We start from the raw sequence: 27,016 nt of genomic DNA on the forward strand, positions 1-27,016 counted from the left end.
GTTATTTTATTATATTTATAGGAGGCATAACAATAGAAATATTAGATTTTCGAGATTTTTATACAACTAAATTATTGTAAATAAATATTTCATATCAAATTTTAGTTACTATTTATTTATATTAATTATATAATTTCTTTATTAATTATAAATTAATTATATAATTAAATTTGCTTCATAAATAAATAAACAGAACTATGTAAGTAAATAGAAAATAAATAGAATTATGTAATATTATGTTTTCTAAATTAGTGTCACTGAAAAATATTAAATAGTATTGTTAAAGAAAAATAATAGATTTCGAAATAGTAAGTCTATACTTACTATTTCTATATCTATGTATCTATATACAGGACGAGATTAAACGGCTGTCGGTTGTTAAGGAAACTATTTTAATTGTAAAATCATTTACATTTAACCATTGACTAAAATATAGTATAGATCTGACATTATGTGGGACTTGTTGCACGTTCTAAATTACCGACCTCGAAAAAGATTAGAGTGCTGTTTACGCCCTCTACGATATGCCACGGTGAATATAGGAGTTACATTACCGACGATATATCGTGTCATATGTTCTATAATATCGATCATTCGGAGGTTTTATTACGCCCTCTAGAATATAGGAATAATGATTAGGGACAAAAATCAAACGATCTCGTCGAATATAGTAATTATTCCGTTTAAACAAGATTAAAGAAACTTCCAATCATCGAATTCATTTATTTGAAAGTGAACTGCTATTATATGAACGAGAAATCGTAAGTAGTAAAGAAAATTCTCTTGGCAAGTTTTTATTATACGAATTTCAATTATATGAATTATTTGTCCCGCGACAGGTTCAAATAAACGGAATTCTATAAAGTATCGCATATTCAATCCAAACATGGAAGTTGATGCAGTTAGAAATAAATACAAGATACTGCGGTCATCGATGCAGAACAGAATAGACGTGATAATGAAATATTTCTGCATGTCCAGCGATTTAAAGGTTTGTGTATATGATTATGAAATCGTAAATTATCAGCGTAGAAGAAATACAGATTTATACATATGTATATTACGCGTCTAAAATGTACGTCTATATGGATCGAATTAACGATTTCTTGTATTACGCGATTTCGGCAGCTTGTATTAACATTTCAATTTTAACTTTTCGTTCTTTTATGAAGGAAAGGCCAATCAATGTAAAAGAGGAAATTAAGATTTTGATAAGTCTTTTCTGTTTTATTATTCTGTAATATAAGATACATTGTCCGACAAACGGTTATACAGACGTACAATATCCAGCAATTCGTTTTTTTCATGTATTTTACAGTGACGACGAATGCACTTCCATAGTGTCCAATTTCTTAACTATTTACAAAGTATTAATTGATTCTTATATTTGTTACATGACACCAATTCAAACGATAGGTTCATGGTACTCCTCGGTTCTCCTGTTGTTTGTCACGTTCTATTTCTCTTTTTTCGCATACGCTCTTTCCTCTCATATCTTTTTACATGTATACTTTTCAAAAAATCGAAGAAACATCGTTACAAACAGTCCCATTGGAAAGCTGAAATATAAAAGTGATATAAAAGTAAAGAACGAATACATTTCTCATTTGTTAATAAACAAAATACATTATTACGAATGCATAAACTTTGAGAATCACAAACGAATGCATAAACTCGAGAAGAACAATAGTACAAAGAAAACGTAGCTGCTCTTCGTTAATTTCAGAAAATTTGCTAATCAAATAAAATTGTCGCAAATTCGTCATTCGAGAATGCGCACATACACATACACGCGTATCATACGTACACACATCATCAATTCTGCCACGGCGAGGCAGACAATAAACCAAATTTTTCCATTTAATCTTCGCCAATAAAAATTATGACAAGTTTCACTATACAAAGATTTACATTCCAGGTGGGAACAGATAATACAAAACTGCTACGAAGTGCACGTAACTATTTCTTCGGATCATGATTATCGTGCACGAGAAATCTCCAATGATATTTCCTATCGTGTTTGTCTCTGAATTTCTCGGGTGTAGCGTATTGCGATTCACGCTTAGAAACGTGCAACTCTTATTTGGACAAAGTCGATCGAGAGTGAAAATAGAAATTCTAACGTTTCAATAGTACTCTTCTAACATTAAACGTTAACTGTCGGTATTAATATCGTACAACGTTTAATATTATATACAAGGTAATATAGAAAAGTTCAACCACGTCGCTCGATTCTTAGGGATCTCTATCAGCGACATGTTCGTTAATTCCAATTACCATTTTTGATGACATTTTCATATTAATTAAATGATATTTTCAAAGATCGAGTTTCGCTCGTAGAAACGTCTAGCTGCGTTCGAATTACAATTACGTTGCAATTTTGTATAGGATTCGCTAGTACGGAAGGACGGCAGAAGCAAATCCCACCGATTCGACAAACGCGAACATTGAATCAGCCATTTCCATTTTTTTTCTACTTTTCAATGTTCTTCCTATCGCTAATGGTTTAATTAATTCCTCGTTTGAGCAATCGACGAACGTGTACTTTGGTATTACGTGTTCCTTTTGAAAATTCTAGTTCGCAGAAAATATGCAAATTAGTTATAATCCTACACGACACGTTATCGTTATCGAAGAAACGAAATTAATATTTTTCGTCCTTTATTATTTTGATTTCACTGGTTTTTACAGAAACTTTCGTTCGTTTGTATAGAGATACAAAGCAATTTGCAAGTACCATTCTAGGAGATTCAAGAGCCATTTTGTATAAACTCGTTTGTTATTAATTGAGAATATGTTGCGGTGTAATTGACTTTATACTCATTGACAGTATTATCGTTAAATATGACCATCAATGGAATTCAATGGTACAGATGAACGTTTTCGAATAATTTGAATTCGAATGTTTAATAAATTATCAATGCTGATTATTACATCGTTTTAAGTGCACGTAACAAAAGTATCAAATACGTGAAATTGATTGACAAAGCATCAAATCTCAGCCATTTCTTTCTTTCTTTTTTCTTGGAGAAACTGCGGTTTATTAATCAGAAATCCGTTGAACATGTTCTTTTTTTTTCTCGCAAACTGTCGTACTAAAGTTTCATGGTGGTCGACGAGTACTTTGAGTCGAGTCATATTTCCCTGAGGAATGAGGAGAGAAACCAGAACGCAAGGGCGTGAAATCAGGAGACACATAAGAGGAAAATCTTATAAAATAAGAAAAGTCGAATTGGAGATTTCTCTAATGGGAATTCACATTGAAGCTGAAGATAGCGTCACACGAAGCAAATTGCTTCTCTTTGTAAGCTATTACCTTGTAAACTTCATAATTGAATTTTTATGTTACTTCTCAGAGATAAGGTACAGAGATGAAGAAACAAAATAAGATAAGATTTTTAACGTTTCGATGAGCAGAAAGAAACAACGGCCATAAAACTTAAGAAAGGAATTTTTTAATGAAATTGCTATCTTCATGGAATATTTGTTGTATAATTTTAATACGAAATATAAAACTGTATATGTATATCTTTGATTCATAGAACTGAAAGTTCGTAGTATACTTTGTGAAATCTGCTTCCTTACGTTCTGGTATCAAATTTTATATAATTTACAAATGGGTACAACTGGTCTGTAAATTCTTCCTTGATATATCTTCTCAACTTTCGCTTCCAATACTACGCGCATTTTATTTCTTCTCTATCGAACCAACTGTAATTGTGTATGATTTCACCAATAGTAATATTTATCGTTCAAGAAATTGTTATTCCATCAAAACATTCTACGATAATATAACAAAAGGAAAAGAACTCGTTGATGTAATTTTTAATTCCATCTAACTTTCTCCAGAACTACTTTTTTTTGTTATATTTAGTATTAGATGAAATTATCGGTACGTTCAATAATATGTATATCCAAAGGTCATACGAATCGAAGAAAAGTTACAAGTGGTTTGCCGCAACAAATTGTCCAAGCGTCAGCTTGGAGAAACGCGCGTGGCCCATCAAAATGAATGGAACGAGTGCGAGGAAGTTTGCTCGGTCAGCCAGGTTGGATCGATGGCTGGATGGTCCGGTGCAAACACCAAAGCAAACTTTGTCTTGGCTACCGTCCACGATTCTCTATCGAATCACCAACAAAGTGATAACGATAACTCTAGCAACTGCTCAAGATAATATCGATTGTCATTAGACAACGTTACGAAACTCGCTTGTCTATTTGTTGCGCAACCAGAACGTACGATTCGGAATTCGTAGTTTCAACGTTGTTGTTCGTCGATCGTTCCAGTTTCCCCTCTCTTTTTTCAGCGTAAAAACTTTTAACTTTTAACGTTCTTACATCTTATGATATGTTACAAGAAACAGAAAAACACTCGTTTAGGTTGCTACTGCACGCGGTTCGTTCGTCGCTGGTACAGAGCAGACTATGCGTTAGTTTGGTTGCGGTTCGATCTTTTGCGGGCCAGATTATTCAGTTCTTTCGTCGAGTAGTATTTCGTTATATACAAGTTTTTATAACGTAGCTATGTTGTGTTTTGTTTAATATTTAAATAAAATATTTGAATAAAACATACGAGATTCAGAGGCTTGAACGTGCATACGACACATGCATATGTGAATAGTTATTTGTTATGAATAATTCATAATCTTGGAAACAATTCTAGCGATCGATCATACCGATAGCTTGCATTTTTTGATATTAACGAAACGAGTTTAATTAACAAATGTAAATTATGCTTATCTGGTGTGGCGTAACTATGACGTGCAATGGTACAAAGAACTGTTTTCTTACGCAGAAGAGAGCAACCTGTATGTGCTTTATACCTTTTTAAAGTCTGCTCGATACATGACGAGAGTAATATTTTACAGCTAATTTACAGCTATACATTACGCACTCCATAATCTCATACTCTATCACGAATATACCGATATTAAACAGTGTGAATAGTTTTATATGCGATACTCTTAAAAATTAGTGCCTAATCGCAACAGTATTTTAGTTATTGTTCTTGAGCACAGAATTCAAATATGATTTTCGTTCGATTGATTGATTTCTGCGTCTAGTCAATGGCCGCACGATGGTACATTAAAAACAATTGGCGTTTATCTTTCAAAGTATTACCTGGTTTTGTAAAATCATCGCGTAAATAATTGTTCGAAATATTAAAAGATATAGAATAGTTCCAGTAAAAGTCGACAATAAAATAGATATGTACAAAAGTTAAACTTACATTGAAACATCGTCCGGTTCTTTTAGAAAAATGTGTTTGTCATAAAATATACTTACAGATATATGTATATATATATATAACGATTTACTTATTTTTATATCAATTTTCCTGGGTAATACTTACTTATTTTGGCAGTGTCGTTATGAAAGAATTGTTAGCGTATGAATAATTGATCAATGATGGTGCAATACATGTATAAAAGAGTGACGTATGAATGAACGTTTCATTATGCACTACACGACTAGACGCATCAATCCACTCAGTTACATTATGGACAAGAATGTGTTTATTTTATGAGCGTTTAAATGCAGAAATATAAAAACTGTTACGAATTTCTATCTAAATAGGTGTATAGAAATATTAAGTCGATCTCATAATAAGTTAGAATGTCATTTCCAAGTGACAAATAAATTATAGAAATTATCAAGACTGCTGAATAAGAGACGCGAGAAACTGTATTTCTGATCCCATGTTGCTTTCTTATTAGACCAAAGAACCAAAATATATTTACAAGTATGTATCTGTTGGTGTTGCATGTATATGTACAATCTTATATTATTCGATATATGTATTTGCAAAATAATCCTCTCTTTTCCGTTTATTCTTACATTCGATAGCTGTTTAGACGAAAACACGGATTTCACATTCTACTAATATGGGATGAATGTTCATTAAGAGTAAACCAGAATTAACGTAGGAACGTCTGCAGGAAGTTTAGGAATTTCCTAGAACATTTAGGAAACACTTCGTATATCCCGAGGATATCTTACTTAGAACTCGCATAATGTAATTGCTGGTCTTATTAAACTTGATATATACAAGCATATGTATTATATATCTCGTCGAATTGGACCAATCTCATTTACGTTACTATTATTTCGCTTGCTTTGTTCATCGAATCGAGTAAAATGTATTTTAACATTTAACATATTTTCACGGAAAGAAAGTTTGCTAATTCGTTAAACTTCTCTCATATTGGTTTTCATCCAATACTAATTTTTATAATTGACAGCGTTCGAAATTACACGTGTTATACGTATTTATTCTAGAGAAAACTAAAGTGCGAAATAAATCACAGGAAAATAAGGTTAATTCGTTCGTTTGTCTTAAACTGAGAATCTCTTTCGTCTCGTTAATATTGGAAACGACATTCCAACCGTTTTCGAACATCGTCGCGTACTTTCTTTGAAATTGCCGCATCCATCGTGTGCGACGAAGATTTAAGACACCTCATTTATGTCGTACTTCGTACGCATAAATATTCGTTTGCACCGAATAACATTAAATCCCGGCAACTCTACGCGAAGACAGTCCATCGATCGCTAACGATATATCTATCTCTTCGAACGAATACCTGGAAACGTTTTTCAACCAAAGTATCTTCCTACGTGCGAAGCATCAGTTCCTGTTACGAAAACGTTAATTTATGAAAAGAAAGAGAAAAAATATGTAGAGAATAACGAGTTACTATTTTCGAAATAAATCAACCTCGAAACCGGTATCGACGGTCGTATCGATGAAAGCGTTTCATCCAATTTCCCCGTCAATCGTCGAAGCGCACACTATGTCACTGTGATTGAATGATTACCTCTCTATTTATAATATATACGATGTATTAAGGGTACCTATCAATCTCGAACAGCGTCGTGTTCCACGAGAGCGTTCTCGAGAACGAACCTATCTAAACAGGTCGTCCTTCGCTTCGTTATTTCTATGCGACATACTTTTCCGACTACGAGAAGACAAAGTTTTACATTTCGGTGTTTTCTTCAACCTCTTCGTCGACCTTCGGCAACATGTAGACACTAGGAATCGGCGGAACGTGATCTTCGAGTTTCAAAATTGGTTTGCAGTCTCTAGTGACGTCTACCTGATTGAAAGAATCCTTTAGGATATTAATTTCGTTCTCATGGGTGAACAAGTTGGTTGGCGGTTCTGTTCCACATATATCGTTGTCATCGGTGCCGTTCCTGTGGCACAAGTTGCCAGACGGAAATTGTCACGAGGTTAACGTGAGAGGATCGCTCGATAGTTCGTCCACACTTGGGCTGGCTTTCACTGGTTCTTGTTTCTCCGACTGATGGCTAAGCCTGTGAACGATTTCATCGTGCAGGATGTTGAAGCACATCGCAGTCAGCGCCATTCCAGACATTATGTAGAAAGAACAGAACCAAATGGTTACATTCCTCGACTCGTAAAGGCTTTGGCGGGGATAGGAACCGGGAACCATATCACCGAACCCGATCGTGCTCAGGCTCATGAAGCAGAAGTAACTCGCATCTACAGTTAAACACGAAACACCAACTTTAGTTATATAATACCGAGTTACGTATATCGATATTAGATCGCGAGCTTGTAGGATATAATTCAATTAGGTGAACAATTTTTACAACATAATTTTCAATTAAATGTACGATCGTATCTGAATAAATTCGTTCGTTTCGATGATTTCTTTCGGTACGAAAAACTTTTCATCGAATTAAAAGTAACCGTGTAATTCATATATATATACACACATATAAATTACACGTTACTGGTATAAAATTATACATTACTGGTATACACATAGATGACGCGACTTTAAAAGTGCGGTTAAAGCATAAATCTTTTAAGAGAAATCTCTTTTCCACGTACCCACAAAGGACCAGCCGTCTAACTTGTGCAGAGTAAAAGCTCCTGCCACAATGTAGCAGAGCATTGCACCCAGACAAATGCTGATTGGTGCGAGTATAGTAACGTTGGGTCTGTCACCAGAGCCAAGACTCGACACTTCGTCCTTCGGGCTGGTCTTAATTTCCACTGTGCTCGTAAACGTTGACGCGTTCGCACGAACGTAAAAGGGTTCCTGCAACTGCAATTGCTGCTGCTGCTGCGCCAGTTCCTCCTGCTGCCGTTTCTTTCTCATTCGCCTTTCTTTCTCCTGCATTCACGCCAATTTCAAAGCAATTTTTAAGATTGACAAAAGGCAGACACTTTTCTATTTACTTCGGCAATATCTCTGTGAAACGTTGACCCTGTATCGCTTTACGAAAATCTACCGCGATACTTTTCTCGCCTTTTTCCCGCGAGATATATAAGAGTTCGATTCGAGAAACGATTACGATTTACGCACTCACCTCCATTCTTCGTTCATCGTAGCAACAATAGCCACAATTCGAACAAAGGCAGCAACAAAGGGCACGAGTGAAAACACCTCTGGCGCATCTGGATAAAAGGCCTCCGGCACTTGATAAGTAAACCAAGGTCAAAGGAATACCCAGACTAGCGTAGCCCGTGGTTGCGATTTTACCCCAGGTGGATTTTGGAGCTATGCTGCCGCAACCTGCAACAACATCGTTAGCCGTTTCAATGGAAATTCTCGTTCGTTTTAATCTGAAAGAATCGAATCGATTAATCCTTTCCATTAATATAGAAAAAATAAACAGAATAAAATTTAAGGGTTAAGAAGACAGAAACATATAACATAGAAATGGATCTCGGCAATTTCAATCGTTACACCATTTTCACGTCCTTTGGTCTACTTAAAAACGATACTCGCTCTTTTCAGGATAGAACCTCATAAAAGTTCGATAATTTGATATCGCCAGCCGTTTCTACCGACAATTAATCGTAATATAGGGGAACAGAGATCACAAGATGGGTGTTTAAATTTACATAGAGAGCGAAATATTCGCGAGCGAATGTCGGTTAATATCTCGTAAGCCGATCGAAAAAAATATAGTGGTCGGTGAAAATGAAGAGCCAGAGAGAATAAGGCTAGACATTTTCCGATAGGTGAGGAACGAAGTTGGAAAAAGCGGAGGCTCGAATCGATCGAGCTGACGCCGCTTAAGATAATGGATCGCCTATTGGAATTGCTGTGGACCGTGCATGATAGCGGCTTCGAGTGCATCGTCGATGGAACTGTAGTCGTAGAAACCTCGCGAAACTACGCGAAAGCCTATTCGTCACTGTCGTTTCGCCTTATCATTCACGATGGTGTGACCCTTTTCGTACCTGTTATCTGTTACCATTTGTTAGAGACCACGCCAGATTGTCAGCTCTAGTTTTATTGGTCTAGTGGCAATAGTATGGACTCGGGGCATTCGATCGGTAGAACGAATCTGTCCATCGTTCATATAGGATATGTTTCTTAGACTCGAGATATCGATCGGACGTTGTGACTTATCGTTTGGATAATCACGGTGTTGTCGTTGATTTAGGTATTTACTTTACAATGATCAAGATATCAAACGTAAAATCCCAGATTATTACAGAATATTTAGAGATAAAACGAAGAACGTGCGGAATATACGAGACGTATATTTCATTTTTGTACTCATAAAAATTCAATTTTTGTAATCATATGGAGGTACCAATATATAAAGGTACCAATACGAAGGTACAAGTAGTATGAAACTTGATGTACTTGGATCTACTTGGATTGGATCAAACATTTTTTCTAGCCACTGTATGTGATGTATAAATAGAGATGTTCGAGTAATCGGAACACGAATTAAAAAAATAAAAGAGAAACAATGCGAAGGTTTAATATCCAAGTTTATATCTGGCCAACGAACTCTATCGTCGGTTCTTCTCTGTTTCGAAGTTTCTTCGCAGTAGCGGAGCGAGTTACGTGCTCGCTATTCAAATCGCGAAAATGTAGGAAAAGGAAGGCCATCTTTTATTAAAATATTCGATATTGCGTCTATACGGGAACCGGTAACGCAGTGGGATCGTTCGGAAAAGATATTGAAAACAATCTGTGACGTTCAATAGTACGAAGACAATGGAAATTTTAGGCATCTTGAGAAATTTCTTTATGCGAATCGACCTACGATGTTGGTCGCAGGAATTCCGATACAATTTTTACGTTATTTTTACGCGTCGAAACGCTTTAATTATTCTCCCTTGTCGCGTATGTTAATGCCGTAATTATTGTTAGATTGAAAGGGTTCGCGTGTTAATCAGAGGTGTTGAAGAAACTTAATGTTCGTCGAGCGACGCATATTCATATCCGATTTTCTTAATGCGAGCTGAATACATATGAGATGCTATGCATATTTATGCAGATTTTCTGATTAAAGTCACGCAACAGACTTCGCAAGTGTGTTAGTGGTAAAACTTGGCGTAAGTTTTGAAAGTTATTGATTTGCCAGCAGATAAATGCATATCGCGAACAAATACTTTTTCTTCTTAAATAATGACACCTTATTGGAAATAATAAATATATATATATATAAATTAAAATTAATTTAAGAATATTTGACATACGAAAATAAATGAACATAGTTGGTAATAAAATATCAAGTCCACGTTGTACGATACTAAGATCGGTTACGGTAAAAGAAGTTAAATGTTAATGCGACAAGTTCCTTTCTGTTTGTTAGGATACGAAGTGATACTCGAGAAACTCGTGTGAACATGTTCAAGTTCGACAAGCTGTTTGGTCCGTTTAAATCCAACTCCAAGTTCAAGAAACTTGTTTACAATGACTTCGTTATGTCTGACAATTAGTTAGATTCTCACCTATTTCGAAGTAACAAAAATTTCTCAGGTAATAAACTATAAATAGGTTTGTTATAATATTGTTGAAAAGGTGAAATCGTTGAAAAGTTTTGTTAAACGCTGATAAACGCGTTTTATTTATGCATCGTTATCCTAACTGCATAAGAGTCTTCGGTTTTATAGTAATTCTTTTAATATCTAATATTATTCCATCTTATAAATCTGTGTCATCGTTATCGATCCTTTTTAACAGAGGGAATAGAACAAAGTTTTCAGATTTTTTTGCGTAAAACTTGTGCATCGAATAAATCAGCTTTGACAAGCATCTTGATCCTTTATAAAGGCGAAGGTGTTAGAAGGAAATACTCCGATTGGATACCACTATGCTGCAGGATCTCGTAAAGCACAGAAAGTTCAAGACACTCTACTTAGTTAACAATAAGTCGAACGTTTATTTTCAGTTTTAAGTACAAATGCCGTAATTATCGGGAAAGTGTTAGTTTCTCTAACTTTCAGCAACTTTGCTTCAATCTTCGATTATCGAAAATGAATCGCGCGTTTGCAAATGAAAATAGCAAGTGATTTTTTACCATCATGTCAGTTTTATATTAACAGACGAATATAAATTGAGAAAACGAGTCGTATAATTTTTTAACGAACAACGTTAAAATTATATCATTAACGAGAGATAATTAACGTATATTCGTGTACAAGATATATCTTTAAATACAATGCGCAGACTGTAGATGACGATACGCAAGAGTTGTGAATTAATACGCAAGTTTTATTCCATATTTGCAAATTAACGATCAACGATATCTAGCTGACACTAACAACGTACGATGAGAAATCAATTAAACGTTCTTATGCCAAGTTGCGTGCAACGTATCGATAATCAAACTCCGGAAACGTTGTGGAAAACAGGATGACACTATGTTGCGAAGTAAAGTTCGCAACAACTACTGCTCCTGACGTTGTGCTGCATCTATGTAATGCGCGCTAAATAGATCTGCAAGTTTCGCCACCTTTCGTAAATGTTACGCCAACCGAAAGTTTTCATCCGTTAATGACTCCTTCGAAGAACTCGAAAGCATCGTCGTAAATCGTGATACGATAGTAATGATGGCTGCCTGAATGTTTCGTTTCGACACGAGTTCAAGAGAGCATGAACGTTTTAATTGAACTTCAAGTGGAACGTTTCGAAATGCAACGTCGAGTGAAATAGCTGCTATTTAGTCGCTAGATGTGTCCTCGTTTTAACATGTGCGAATACTTCAGCATTTATGCCATATTAATTTACGGCTGTAATCAAAATATTATTAATGTATTTTAAAAGAGCTGCAGAAGCATTTAGCTTTCGTTACGCACATATATTTTACGTTATTACATACGTTCGATTTAATCATTTGGAACGTGTATCTCTTAATAATTTAATACGAAAGTAGGGCAAAATAAATGTCACGCATAAATGGACGAACGAAATTTTTCTTCTAAAATTGTTTCCATAAATTCTTGCTCGTTCTGTCTTTCTTCGTTTCTTTCTACAGGATAATTGATTTCGTACTTATCATTATACGGTTGTGTACATTAGCGAATTTAGAGCGGATTCTCATAATTGCTCGTAATAGGATCTATTAGGTTAATTGGCCGCTAACGCTATAATTGCAAATTACGTTATTAATATGATCGATCCTTATCTCCATTGAAATTACGATACGCTGTGTTTTAATACGCTAGTCTATATGGTATTATCATGCTAGCTTCCCCATTACTTGTTTAAGTTTCAATAAAAAAGTTTCTTACTATTTGCTCATAATTACTACTAAGATCGGCATTAAAATCTTAATCTACAAATCGTTTCGTCCTACAAAAAGTTGCACCATATTTACTCCTCGAAATAACAGAAACAACGAAACGTTTTACTTTGTGCGATGAATCTTGGGTATTTCTACTGAAATCGTATTAGTAAAATCGCATCAGCGTTGTCGTGCAAAGATCGTCTGTTCGTGCTACTGGGAAAAATACCCTGAATTACCAGGTGACGAGACAGACTATAAGGTGCATGAGTGAACGCCATCATCGGCTAAATAAATATGGCATAAATTGTCTGTAAAAAAAGTATCTTCGAGGTCTTTAAACTTTAATCTTGGTCGCAGTTTACTTTGGAGTTCGTAGGGTAATATCTCGTGTTATTAATTGCCACCTTCAGTTCGCTAATAAATTAACGTCGCTTTCTCTCTTTTTCTTATTTCAAAAGTATCATCCGTGAATAGGTGGGATTGCGTGAAATTCTCTCGTCACGGGATTCTCGCTATCTAACAACGTCGACAGTTTATCTGGTTAGAAACGCAAGTCTATGGACGATTGTTCCTTTACTTTCGAAAGGCTGTTATTCTTCCATAGCTGTCAAAGTATTTTTCTCGCCAGAATCTCGGCAAACGAGGAAACAACTTTTCATTCGTCGCTTTTCAAAGACAGCATATTACATCCAGCAACGTATAAAAGGGAAAAGTGGAATATAGAGAGGGAGGATAAACCTGGACGATGTAACGAGATGACGGTATCACGATAAAAAAGGTAACAGACACGGAGCACGCGAAGCGGAACGGAACGAGAAACGGAAGAGAGACTCCGGGGATTATTTATTTTGCACGATGACCGCAATCCGCGACTGCATTTTCCGCGAGACGACCGACCAAACTGTCTGGAAAACGAACAGAAATTACATCGGTAAAAAATAATAAATGTTGGCTACACGCCATTGATTAGGCTTCTGACTAATTTACGTCTGTACGATCAGTAGCGAGAGCATAATAATTCGCGTGTCTCGTGCGATAGAAAAGGGTAATCTTTCTATCGACGTATTGTCTTTAACTTGTATACGCGATGTGCTTTGGCAAAAAGGTGTCGAGCTCTGGACAAATTTTCACTCTTTCAGGATTTTTATGGCCGCTTTTATCGTCTTTTTTTATAGTTTATGGAATGCTCTGTGCAACGAAACCTTCATCTCCTAGCATTATCATCGATTAACTTCGCAACACGCAATCAAAACGACGTATCAGAGAATAGACAATCATTTGTTACATTGATAAAAATTGATCTCTGATTGGTTTCTAAATAAAATTGCAAATGCACGATTGTAATTAACAACAGCCTTCGCTGTTAACGGAGATTGAGAATAATCTTCGAAGAAAAGGTTGAAAGCTAATATTGGTACAAAGCAAAGCAGCGATCTAATGCGTCAATTAGAAGAGAAAATCTTCCAACTCAACCCTTTTCTTTTTTACATCAAATTTCATAACAGGAGCAAAAGAGAATAAATTAGGATTACAGGAAGCTATGTGTGGAACCGTGTTACCGTGGAAAGTGGAAATGCCATTCGGAGAATGGATAGCAGTCATTTCGTGTTTTACGCAGAAGAGATTACACTAGGGAGGAAAAGTTTCGCATGGAGAATAATGCTTTAATTGATGGAGTCTAATTCTAGGAGGCACGGACTGTTACAGGGTTTAAATGAGTTGAATAGGTCTGTGGGGAAAGTAGATTGCGTGCGAGGAACATAAGAGTTCGTTATTAAACGCATCTTCCGCAGAACAATCAATCCTGACATTATGATTTGGTGAATTTTATCAAAATGAGCAAATTAACGAGGAATTATTAACCGGAAACAACACTTGCTATCTTATTATGGAATCATCGTACCATAAGTTGTAGCTACCTACTTTTTAAAAAACATGGCAATAATACATTTTGCTATATATTGTACCAATACTAGTACATACAGGGTGCGCCGTTAGAATCCGGACAAAAGAAGTTTTGTGCAGAAAGTTGTTTATTTAAGTCAATACACAAAAACACATGAAAATGTTGTTATATCTCATTTAAAGGGTCCTTGCTGAGAACTTTTATTCTATGTAACCACCCTCTGCCTCTATGACCTGCTCTATTCTTGCTCTAAAGCGCGAGCACGCTGACTTCAACTGGTCGCGTTTAATTGTCGCGAATTCTGACTCGATAGCAGCTCGTAGGGAGTTGACGTTGGGGTGCCTGCATTTATTAGTTTGTCTCTCGATAACGCCCCACACGTAATAGTCCAATGGGTTTAGGTCGGGACTGTTAGGAGGCCAGAAATCTTTCGACCAAAACATGTCCACATTGTCAGAGAGCCAATTTTGAACAAGATGACTTGTGTGAGCAGGTGCGCCATCTTGTTGAAATAAATACGGCCTTCCAGAAGCCGTAATTTCCATCCACGGCTTTATTACTGTCTTCAGGACCTCCAAATAAACCTCCTTTGTGATTCTTTCGCCTTTTTGGAAGAAGTGCGGAGGCATGACGTCGCCCTCACTTGAGACAACGCTCAAAACGTGAACACTTGCTGGAAATTTGGTTTTGCCCACAACAGGAACATCTTCGAGATTGTGGGCCAGCCAACGGTCGTTCCTCCGAATTTTATAATTTCGACCGGCGTTCTCCCGGCGCGAAGACTTTCTATAATCGCCGCTCTTCTATCGTATTCCGGGTTTTGCTTAACGAGTTCTGTCATTTTGAGGTTATAGAAGACTTATTGACATATTTAACTAACTTCAGAGTCAATCAGCACAAACATCTGAATTCTAATATGGTGGGAACTACAAATTGAATTCTGTCCGAATTCTAACGGCGCACCCTGTATATTTGCAATTTATGTATCACTGACTGTATCAATATCGACAATCGTCCTATCACATTAAAAAGTACTTCTTTATCTGGCTTATAATTAGAAAATTAAGAAATCTGCAGCCGAAGAGTTTGCTAAATAGCAAAATTATTTTATAGAGCTTGGCAATTACAAATTTCAGTTTTGTTATCGTATATCGATTTTCAAGAATCCGCTAAACCGCCTTATAAATAATTTTCTATTACACGCAGATATGACGATCACAAGCGACCAAATAAATCTCTGCGATTTAACTTGTAATACAGCAATCCAAGCATACCTTCTCAGGAAATAAGCAAGCGCAGTGTATTTTACTGTAATTAATCACTTCACACGAGCCTTTCGTTTTATCTCTTGAATACGTACGATTAAATTATACCTTCGCTGGAATACGTAAATAATCTACGAAGAGGAAGAAAACGAGCGACTTTGCAATGACCATAAAACCGGCGTTTGATATCGATGGTTTAGCTTTTCTTCCGGAGGATGGTAGCCCGTGGTTCTGGCTCGTCGACGAAACAATACCAGGTCGAAAAACTCATTTCCGAGAATACATCCGGAATATCAGTGCGCTGTTTCTCGCAATCAGAATCCACTCGTACGCGATGATTTATGTTGGTGGTCGAGGCGAGGTGAGGCGAGGTAACGCGTGCGCGCAAGAAAGAGCCAACGAGTTTCGTTGACGCAGTCGACTTATTTACGTGCCGGTTTTCAGCTGTTTAATTTACCGCTCGAAATAATTTGCATACAGCAGGACGTGCCGTTTTCGTCGTGCAATAACATCTCGAGGATGAGCCGTGTGCCGTGTTAGGCGAACGCATCGCGCGTTGTGCGCAACCGACTAGCATCCTGAGAGAGAAGCTAGCAACCCCCTTTCGTTTATCCCTTGTCCCCGATTGCCCCTTGTCCCGGTTGTCGACGCCATTCCGTGGTACAGGTTCGTCGGGATCCCCGACGTATCCCCCGAGGTCGTAACGCTAAGTCTCTCTACGCGAGGACCCGAAATTAATAACGCGGCCTGGCGCAAATACGGCGCACATAATTAAAGCGATATTACGATCTGGGACAGCGGCTGCTGTATCGTCTAGCAGCCGGCTGGCGAGCATGTTATTTAGCTGTGAGCCGCTGCTGCGCGATTCAAGATGTGTGCGCTTCGATTCCGAGCCAACTTTGGTCGAGCTGTTTGCGGACAGGTGATTTATATTGATTTCCTGATCCGACCAACCAGGGCGAGGGGATGAGAGAATGTACGGCTCGTATCTCTCTACGAGAGTTTCTTGACCATCTATCGGTTGTCGGCTTGCTAGTAACGGCGGTATTAGGTCGTATCTTGTAAAATCGCTCTTCGCGCTGAAGCAACCGCTTTTTATACTACGAAGGAATTTTTTAATTCTGCTCACTAGCTTCCTAACGATTTCTAGAATATTTTGATTAACGCGTCGACCGGCACGGCGATCATCGGCGGTCATCGGTGGTCCGCGTTACTAAATCTGTTAGAACGATTAAAGTAAAGTAAGCTTCGTGCATTAACAAATTTTCACAGACGTGGTTTATATAAGATCATCGGAGAAAAGTGAGCGAACGCAATATTTTGCAGAAATTAGTAGGTCGTCCGAAAAGTTTCTTTCGTTTTATAAGGAAATAACGTTCTATACATTGTGTTCTATCGAGATAAATATTACAACGTTCGACAGATTAGGTTTCATGTTTGTATAAAGATGCGTCGTTTTAAAAGACGTGGCTGTAAAAGGAAGACACTTTTCGGGCAACCTAATATCCCGGTAAAATTCGTATGCCTAAAAACGCGTTCATTTAAATTTTCTAGAAATTGTTGGGAGGACAGGGAAAATTCTCAAGTTAAAAGATACACAGAAGGGGAGAATAAAGAAATTGCTTGATATTACAAAATACGGTTATCTCCAAGCGAAGGTACAGTTGGGGTGAAATCTTCTCAGGTTAAAGGGAAAGCAAGTCAAAGAGTGATTTTGTGACGAGGATTAAATGTCTTATGAAGGACTTTTAGACCAAGTTTGAATTAATTATAACCTTTTACAATTTGCACAGGATGTCCGTTATAAATTTTAGTTGCACACATGTAATATTCAACGACTTGAAGCAGTTCTAAAATGTGGTCTCCAGGGAAACCTGTTTATATTCCTAGATTAAATTAATAAAATGTATTCTTTAAAGTTGCTATGTACTTTATATAAGTACATATACACCTCGCTTTACTTTATACACCGCAATCAAGATTTCACTTTTACTTTCTGAAAATATGCCCTGTCATTTTTGTCTGTTACAAGAAAATTGAAAGAAGCTACATACTCGACTAATACTTTTTGCTGGATTAATGTTAACGAGCACTAACCGTTCAGAAACGGAAGATCAAACGGATTAAAACTTTCTCCTTTGAGAGTTGAGTTCATTTTCGACAGAGACTTGGCTTTAACATTCAGGGCAATCAAGAAGCAAAGTAGCGGCTTTCTCGAACGTTAGAAAGAACGTAGAGTGAAACTCAAAGGTCAGATTCTTGCCACAAAAAAGTAATATTACCTTTATAACGCGGTAAATCGGTGTAGAAGATTAGCCTCTGGAATATGCGTGCTGAACGAGGGCCACGATACGCAAGGTTGGATTTTCTGTTTGCGAAACTACTAGATGCTGGAGTCTTTAAAGTAAATAGATACGCGCAGAAAGTGGCGCGGAAAGGAAATGGATAAAAACAGAAGGTAAAAAAGTAAATAGGAAGTGAATGTAAGTGGTAAAGTGAATAAAACTGAAAGAGACGAAAAGGAAAAATGAAAAGGGCCCTGTGAACGCAAGAGCGAGGGAAACGTCGTATGAGGAAGAATTGAGAAAAAAGAAGAAAACGTAAAGGATGAAAAAGGGGGCGATAAAGCGTAGAAAAGAGGAAGAAAGGAACGTAAGAAGAAAAAAAAGAAGAAAAAAGGAAAAATATGGAAGTACTCAAGAAGTAGACAAAAAGCCATAAAAATCAAGGAATAAAATGAAATAGAAAAGATGTGAAAGAAGTACAGAGAATGTTTGAGATGATGCACAGCCTTGATGTATGAGATACTTTTGCTTCTACACGCCGACACTGTCAAGGAAATGTTACCCCATAAAATATATCTTGCACGTTGGCTTATGCCGCGCCCAGGCAGCCAAGACGTACATACTTCGTAGAAACGCACGTCCTTCGGCTGAACGTGTTGAAGGTGTCACGGCGAAGGATAAAGTCGACGATAGGGTTAAAATATAAATCATTCGGGACTCGTCCGATACCTCGATATATTTCCTAGTTTCTATGCTTTCAGATCGATAAAATTATGACCGAATCATCGATAGAATTTCGTTAAGAAAATTACACTTACAGAAGCTTTGACAACAAGATTCTGACGAAACGGTATGCTACGGAACTAAGCGAAGACCAATTAAAGAATTCGAATAATTAGAATTTCTAGGCAGTAACGATATAGAGAAATAAAATTCGGTTAAGATATAGATAAAATAATAAAAATATTCTTCCAACATACTATCGAAAAGAGGGAGAAGAAAAATTAGAAAAGAGAAGAAAACCATATGTGTCTTTAATTGTTTTCTCTTCCGTCACGTAAGGCGTTTTCATTTGACGTAAATGCGAGCCGACAGTCGCGACAGTACAACGAGCTAAGGGAATAAGGATGGGATAGGTTCGGAGTATAAATCACGTGGAAAGCTATTCGGAGCTACATACATCGCAGGCGGCTATGGGGTTGCCGTTATTGTGGCGATTTTCACACCGGCAGCGAGCGTTTTACGAGTGAACGGGCCGAAGCAAATTGCCGACTTTTTACGAAATACGGACGAGATCGGAGATAGACTGGCGAGAAACGAGTCTGCAACATTCTGCGAGCTGGTAAAAAGCGGAAGAATATAAACGGTAGGAAAGAGAGGATAAAATTTATGTAATCCGTGGCTTCTCCAGGGAGTACGGTGGGGTGCAGCAAGATAGACAGAAGATATCTACATCCGTGAAATACGAATAGGTTAATAATTCTAGAGACATCGTGAGTATGTCGCGGAAATTTGGACGGTGACCAAGAAAGTTTCACGAAAGATATCGTGTTATATTCTAACCTATATCGAGACTCGCGAGAAGAGGAATCGTTTATTACATATAAATTTGGATCTTGTCCAAGATTAGTTAACATGTGGTTTAATAAGGGCCGGTTTATCGAGATCGATCTTATAGAAAGTTGTAACGATTAATCTCGCCGGGAATGAAGCGAATGTGAGAGAGTTTACTATACGCGGAGAAGCCGCGATCCAACGCTGATGGAAAATGCACACGAGTCGGTTTAATACGTCGGTTCGGAATTATATTCATCGCGTGGCAGTATGCGTGTTGCCGGAAATAGTTTCGAAAAGAACAATCGCGTTTTGATATTAAAAGCGATAAAACAATTGAAAGAGAAATATAGAGTGGTACGAACGATGTAATAAAACACGTGGAATTAAACGACAGCCATGAATTTCACGTTCCTCCACGTAATAAGAAGCGTCACCGAATGTCGGCGAGAATCTCGAAGAGCGCAGGAAAATTTCGTGGAATTTCAGAAAAATTTACTGTCTGGATGTTTACCGACACGGAATCTTCTCGAGCTCTTTTCGAGCCACACCTTAGGGATAGTCTCTACTTCGTTTCGTTCTCCCTTGTGTCACCGAGAGCTTGCTATTGGTACTAATTACTGGAACAATAAGTCTCTGCCTAATACTTCTCTCTTGCACCCTTTCATCTGTCACCTTCCCAAGACGACATTTTCTCACCACCATCGCGTCGCCTGTCGACAGTGTAAACTATCCTCCAGCAACTACTCTACTACACCTTCCCCTTGAAACTTTCTCATACGAACGACCTTCATTCCGGCTTAGATGGAATTAAACGGCGAGGGGGAATTATCACTTGCAGCTCAATATTTCGCACCTTCCATTTACTCGACTTCTATGTACGAGAAAAGCCGTAGAACGAGCTTGATCTTCTTCCATTACGATTAAACGGTTCTGTCGAATGTTGATCCTTGTTATAACGAAGGAATTTTCGCGTAATATTTCACGTTATACGACGATCGTAGAATTTTACGAAGGAAACTCCTAGAGTTTGAATACATACTGTTATGCGTGAAAATGGTTGAAAATATACATTTATTTAGTGAATGAAATATCACGCATTCTGTATCTAGGTTTCACGTAATTATCTACAATTTTCGAGCATTTTCTAACCAGCTTCATTTTCAATAGAAGAGAAACTCCCAGTACCGTTCTCCTTTTACATTATCAGCAACGAGCGGATGTTGACTTGCAATGGAAACTTTTCAAAATTCCATTAGATATTGGAAGTAGCAAATAACGTTCGCCCTTCGCAAATTCTTGAAATTATATCTTTTTCCTCAAGTTTATAATTTACAAATTATCTCAATGGCAATACGTTCACATAATTTCTATTTGGTATTTCTATCAAGTAAGCGTACTAGTTGCTGTTGAGCTTTACAAAGATGTTCGTAGCCTTTAGTAATGATCGACATCCGAATGTCATAGCCAACGGTAGTTCACCACACCGAAACAAGTTCTCCTCGTAATAAGAATAAATCGATCTTCTCGGAACTCTCTCGGTTCATCTTCTTCCCTCGCTGTTCATTAGTCTCCGTCAGAAGCTGCTGCAAATGCAGCTGCGGCGGTCATGTGTCGATATTATTAATAGTAACGCCGACACGGTATTATTCCTCGAGGTAGGAGTACGAAATTATGCATCAGTCATGCATTAAATATTATATCTGGCTATTTCGAAATAATTAAATTTGTCATGCACGATACTCACTGGTCGTTGTTCCCTTTTGCGAGCGTGTTGCACTACTTTACCAGTGTGTTTCGTTTTAGACTTCAGTAACGTATAGTTGAAACAGGACGCTAATGGCAAATTACTTTCCGTGATAACTTTTCCACGGTGATCGTTAAAGAACAAATTGAGGAGGGTTAGTGCGATCCAGATCAACGATTACTGACGCGGAAACGTTCAAGGACGATATTTATGGCCTTAGAAATCGCAGCAACCGACAAACGATCGTTACTGTCTCTCGAAGTATATTTACTGCCTGTGCACTATACCGGAGTTGCGAACTAGGTTTTGTTCCAGCTGGGTCAATGAAATTCTATATCAGCGCACATGTATACAGACAAAAAGAGACTTCAATTTTTTTAACGCAACATAAGTCACCGTCGTGAAAATGATATTGCAAGGATACAGCTGATTTTCAAACGTTAAATATTTATGGCGCGTACCTCCTAGCGCCAGCCTATTGAATTTCATAATCTGTGTTGAAATTATTTTGACAAGTGATAACGTTGAAGTAATTTAATGGTAAAATAATATAAAAATAGCGTCAGTAACAAATAAATATATAGCACATAAATATCTCTAAATAAACACGTACAAAATATTTATTTACGAAAATGTTGTATAACATGATTACGAATATTAATTGAAAATAATATCCGACGTGGCAGCGAATTTGTACCTTTTAATCAAGTATTATTTTTTAAATAAATGGATTATTAATCCCCCTCTCAAAGCCATTTTGTCGAATATGTATTTTTTTCTTTTATTTTATTTTATTTTTTTTTTTTTATGTAGTTACAACGCATGCTATTGGAAGAAATGGATCTGGGTTAAGTTTTATCGAGTAGTACGTTCGTTAATAATTGTTACTCGTGCGAAACATGTTCAACTGAAAGGTATAAAATAAACGCCCCTCTCAATCAAAACCTTGGAGCAAGCTGCATAAAAGAACGAGATTCCAAAGTACAAGGGTTAAAAGTATAACGCAAAAACAATGTTGCCACTACATAGAAGGAATCACCGACTCGTTCCTGAAAATACATTTATAATCTATGGCATGGAACGTGCTGTTGCAAAATTGCAGCAGCCAGAAAGCATTCGTGCAGAAAACACGGAAATCGTCTTGCGTTGGAAACTGTTCCGTTCTCTATATGATATTTACTGTTCCGAATTGCCTAAGAATGCCTCTGAATAGCTCTCGTGAAAGCATTTCCAGTTATCGCATACTTGCAAATCGAACGTTTGTAGCGTTCTCCTTGTGCTTGATTATTCTCTGCTAGATTATTGATTTTTCTATACGAATTCAAGAGGAGACGTAAGTACCCTTAAAAAAAAAAAAAATATATATATATATATATATATATATATATATATATATATATATATAAATAAAAAGAATGTATTGTCTTACGAATAAGGATCATGAAGGATTTTGAAGAAAAATATTTTTTGGAAAGGAATTGTTAAAAATAGCGTACATGTTAAGTACTTTAATAGGCACATAACGGGTTCCATTTAAACAGTATTTATTTTATTTATTCTCGCACGAGAAAATAATTGCACAGTTTTGCCCCGGTTATGACCTTTTTGTTTGTTTTGTTGTTAAAATATTTCATCAATTTTAACTGTCAACGAATTAATAGCTGACGTTGTAGAAACTTGAATTTGTTATTTGAAGCGTCAATCATTTATTTTCTTCCGCCAGATGTAAGCTGTCATAGTTTATGAAATTAATTGTTTTATAGAAATTTCTACTGACACATTTGTTCCGATTGGAAAGGACCGAAACTTTTTCGTAATTTTCTAGCTATTAGATTTAAAATATCTTTTTTTCTCCACTGAATTTTTATACTATCCGTACCTTATGTATATTTGATTTTTATCGAAGAATAAATTGATTTTCCCGTATTTTTGTGGAAATAAAACTCCACTGATATTGCACTATGGATGCTTATAAATGGATGAGGTATTAAAAACCAACGAATTCGATGGGAAATCAAATTTGTCGCAGATTTAATCCGATACTGCGTGTAATTAACGATCACCATATCAGAGGCCAACACCGATTTGTATACTAAAATTAAATCACTCTTAAATACCATTATCACTTCGCCTTTAAATATATTACTTTTAGCGTTTGATTTAAGAGTAGAATTAAATTAAACAACATACGATAAATTTGAGCTTGACGATGACCTGTAAATGGAGGATTAAAAATATCGATAGGCTATCATAATTTTAATCAAATAACGTAATTAGATTATATGGATTATTTTTGTTCAACGCCGACTGTTCGATAAACTATGGAAACGCGTTTAGAATGTTACATTGTTCGCTAGTGTATTACATTCGTATACACGTAAAAATGTTTACCACGCCAGCCGTAAATATATCTGTATGCTATGGGTAAACGCGTTCCAAAATAATTTTTTACTCTGAATTACAATCCGTAGAAAGCTCTAGCGGTTTGTGAAAGGAAAGAGAGAGAGAGAGAGAGAGAGAGAGAGAGAGAGAGAGACGACAAATTGACGAACGTATTTTGGTTGTTTACTTTCTAATGAAACGCTTTTTTCAAATTTTGAATGTAAAGAGTCGGCAATAACCGAAGCATAACAAGTTCGTGGTAAACATTTTGTAATTTTCCAATACGGTTATTTCGGTAGCAGGATTTTGATATTTTAATACAGGAACGATACTTTAAGTTTAACTCGCATTTCGAATACAAATGACGTTCTATCGATGTATTGGAATGATTTAAAGATATCAATGGATTGTTGAACGTTATTTGTCCTCTAAATCAAGCAGTGTTTGTGCTCTAAAGTAAAATAGAAAAAATATTTTTTGATTTTCGCCCGTCGACAAATTGTTTTGTGTGAGAAGCAATCGACCCGGTTTGTATTTGTGTTTGCAATGTACTCGGGACAGGTGGTCAAACAACTCCGAATTTTCTATCGTTCGTTGAATATCGCTGGGTTCAAGCGGACAAAATTCATTTTCGCGACAAGTTCCTTTTTTCTATACATTCTGTAATTAGACGGGTTTGTGTGTTTGCATCCGAATATCACGCCCGAGGGACTGAATTAACGCGGGGAAATGGGATTTATGATAATACGATGCCGTTAGTGTAACGAAACGTGGCGAAACTAAACGGTACGAAGTCCACTGGATAATTTTTCCAGCCAAAGAACAATTAAACTCTTCCACACAATGTCTACTTTATAATTAAAATTTGCTCACTTGTCGCGCAAACTGAAACAAATTGGCGCGTTACACAGGCTAATTAACGCGTCCAGTTTCTATACCGTGTTGGATGTAAAAGGCGTATTAATTCCCTCACGTTTCTGCCTAAAATGTTTCCACAAGTTATTCGACAAGATATTCCTCCAAAAAATTAATCTCTCGATATAATCCAAATCCAAATGATACGAGGAGCATCGAAAAAATAATTTTCTAATATTAACATCTTTCTCTAGCCACTATCGATTTTAAGATTCGTAAACTCAAACAATTTCTCCCGTTTTTTCCCGTCAAACAAAATACGACCTGTCGATACACACACACACACACGTATATAATATTTTTAAGAAGAAAAGATATCAATTTACGAACCGCCGTGTACAAGCAAATCAATTAATTCTCGCCCTAGTTTTGTTTTTTCATCCGTGCAGTACTACACTGTCAGTACGTTTACCACAAGTACCATCTGCATAATATCCACTCGTAAATCCAGCAAAAGCTTGCCGCTGGGCCAGGCGTCCTCTCTGTATACATACGAGACTGGCCGGATGATCCCTGGGATTTTATTTTCAGGATCTCCCGGGAATATGAGGAGAGAACCCTGCCGGGGTGCGAGTGAACGGGTGCGAGGTATAATATCGGCATTAATTATATTACCCTTCGTGTAATAGGCAAGCCGCTTTAGTGCCTAATTATTTCGTGATTGGGTCGTCCCTTTCTAGAAGCTAACGCCTACCCGGAATAAATTGCAGGCTGTAATATTTCCACGGTATTCGTTCTAATGTGCACGTCGACGCTTTTGATATATAGCAGCTCGTGCAAGTATTCGAATATCTCTGGAAGATTGTTATGTATATATCTGACAAAATATATGTATATTTTATATATGTATATAAATTATAAGATATTTATTGGAAACATACACCTCGCAAAGAATAATTATTCGCTGTATTAATTATTTAGTATATTATTTAGTGAGACCATTTTTACCATTAATTACACGTTTGAGGTTCATACCGTATAATAATTTTTCACTAAATTTCTAGCAAATGTCTTGTAGATTTCACGTTTTCGGATTAGCTTCGAATTTTAGTATTATAATCATGATAGTCTCGTTAGAGTGTTAACGAAATTTCAAATAATGCGTATAATAGATTCATAAAGAAATTCTGTGGTAGGTGCTTGAATACTTTCGCGAACCACTGTGCGTATTTCTTTTTATTAAACATCATCTACACTAACAGCGAAGAGTTCGTATTTAATGATCTTTTGGTTGTGATCTTTTCTTGTCGACATTTTGTATGAAACAGAAAAATCGAAAGAGAATATTCACGTGCTTGTTACTGTTTCTTATTATTTTACTTAATTTTGTGTTTTTGTTTTAAGATATTTACGTTACAGCGGTTAAACTGCGAAACTTTGATGAAAGGTTTAAAAAGAAAAACGCGATATCACGTCGTTTGATACTTGTGTGTTTTCCGAAAACTGCAAACTTCATGTTACAGATTGCTTTCGTACACGGAAACGCATAGTTTGTAAGTTGAAACGCTATGCAAGCAGATTAATAAACTGTGTTTGTGTAGACGATTTGCAAGTTGTTTTTTGACAACAGCTGTGAGAAAATCTGTGATTGAAAAAACATGAAAAATTTTTTCCCAGTGGAAAAAACAGTTTGGTGCAGAGATCTAAAACATTGTGAAAAATGTTGAGAAAAATCATCGTCCCTGTCAGATCGTTTATGTTTTTTTAGTTCATATTTCGTAAACTCCGCTGTAACACGCTTTATACTTTAAAACCATACGGTGAGTAATTTTTAACTAATTCCTCATCGTTAGATTGCGAACTTTTATGCATTTATGCGAGATACATAATACATAAAATGTGTAGAATAATTAAAAATATATAAAATATCCAACGTAGAGTATTATGATATTTATTGTGTGTAAATAAATTTGTATCTGCATAGATAAGCACGATCTATTTATCAGAGAAAATGGAACGTTCCTTTGTCGCTGTTGTTCGACATTCTGCGCTTGATATACTTTAAACATTTGCCATGTTAATTTAAGTCTCTGAAAGCTGTTGCCTTTGAGTCGCATGTTTTCAGAAGATTTTAATGGGAAGCTGCGAAACCTAAGGCAAGATAATTTTCTAAGTAAAGCACACGCTGATCAATACCTAGAACTTAGTTAAAGTGTCGCCAAAGTAGAGATAATACAAATATACAGAGAATCTTGGTGGCTTTTCCTAAAACCAACTTTTCTCTATTTAACCCGCTGTCTAACCACGTGGTAGCAACTACTTGTCCTCTTTCTCTTTGCCGAAAGTTTACTCGTCCTTCGCTCTCCAGGGAGAGATCGAAACACAGTCCCACAAGAAAATATGAAAAACTGACAAACTATCGTCGCACTTGTTGAGAACAAACATCGTCCACCGAACCACTTTTATTGAACTTCAAACTCCAGTTATCAAAAACGTAGAACGCTTT

At 36.6% G+C, this 27,016-nt stretch overlaps 1 protein-coding gene and 1 long non-coding RNA gene across 11 annotated transcripts in view; one reads left to right on the top strand and one right to left on the bottom strand.

Annotated features, from left to right (window-relative positions):
* Positions 1 to 566: 566 nt before the first annotated feature.
* On the top strand, positions 567 to 25,382 carry LOC132905124 (uncharacterized). Its single transcript, XR_009657740.1, has 3 exons — positions 567 to 761; positions 840 to 991; positions 25,102 to 25,382. It is a non-coding gene; the product is annotated as an uncharacterized LOC132905124 (long non-coding RNA).
* The window catches only part of LOC132905114 (TWiK family of potassium channels protein 18-like), a 369,444-nt gene continuing 349,476 nt past the window's right edge, over positions 7,049 to 27,016 (bottom strand). For all 10 annotated transcript variants that reach the window (XM_060956108.1, XM_060956106.1, XM_060956105.1 and 7 more), the window contains 3 exons: positions 8,347 to 8,552; positions 7,865 to 8,150; positions 7,049 to 7,510 (listed from right to left, as the gene is read on the bottom strand). In XM_060956108.1, coding sequence (XP_060812091.1) covers positions 7,230 to 7,510; positions 7,865 to 8,150; positions 8,347 to 8,552 — 773 coding nt within the window. In that variant the 3' untranslated portion in view covers positions 7,049 to 7,229. The remainder of the gene's footprint in view (positions 7,511 to 7,864; positions 8,151 to 8,346; positions 8,553 to 27,016) is intronic.

The sequence above is a fragment of the Bombus pascuorum genome, chromosome 3 (genome assembly GCF_905332965.1).
Source record: "Bombus pascuorum chromosome 3, iyBomPasc1.1, whole genome shotgun sequence".
NCBI classification, from domain to species: Eukaryota; Metazoa; Arthropoda; class Insecta; order Hymenoptera; family Apidae; genus Bombus; species Bombus pascuorum.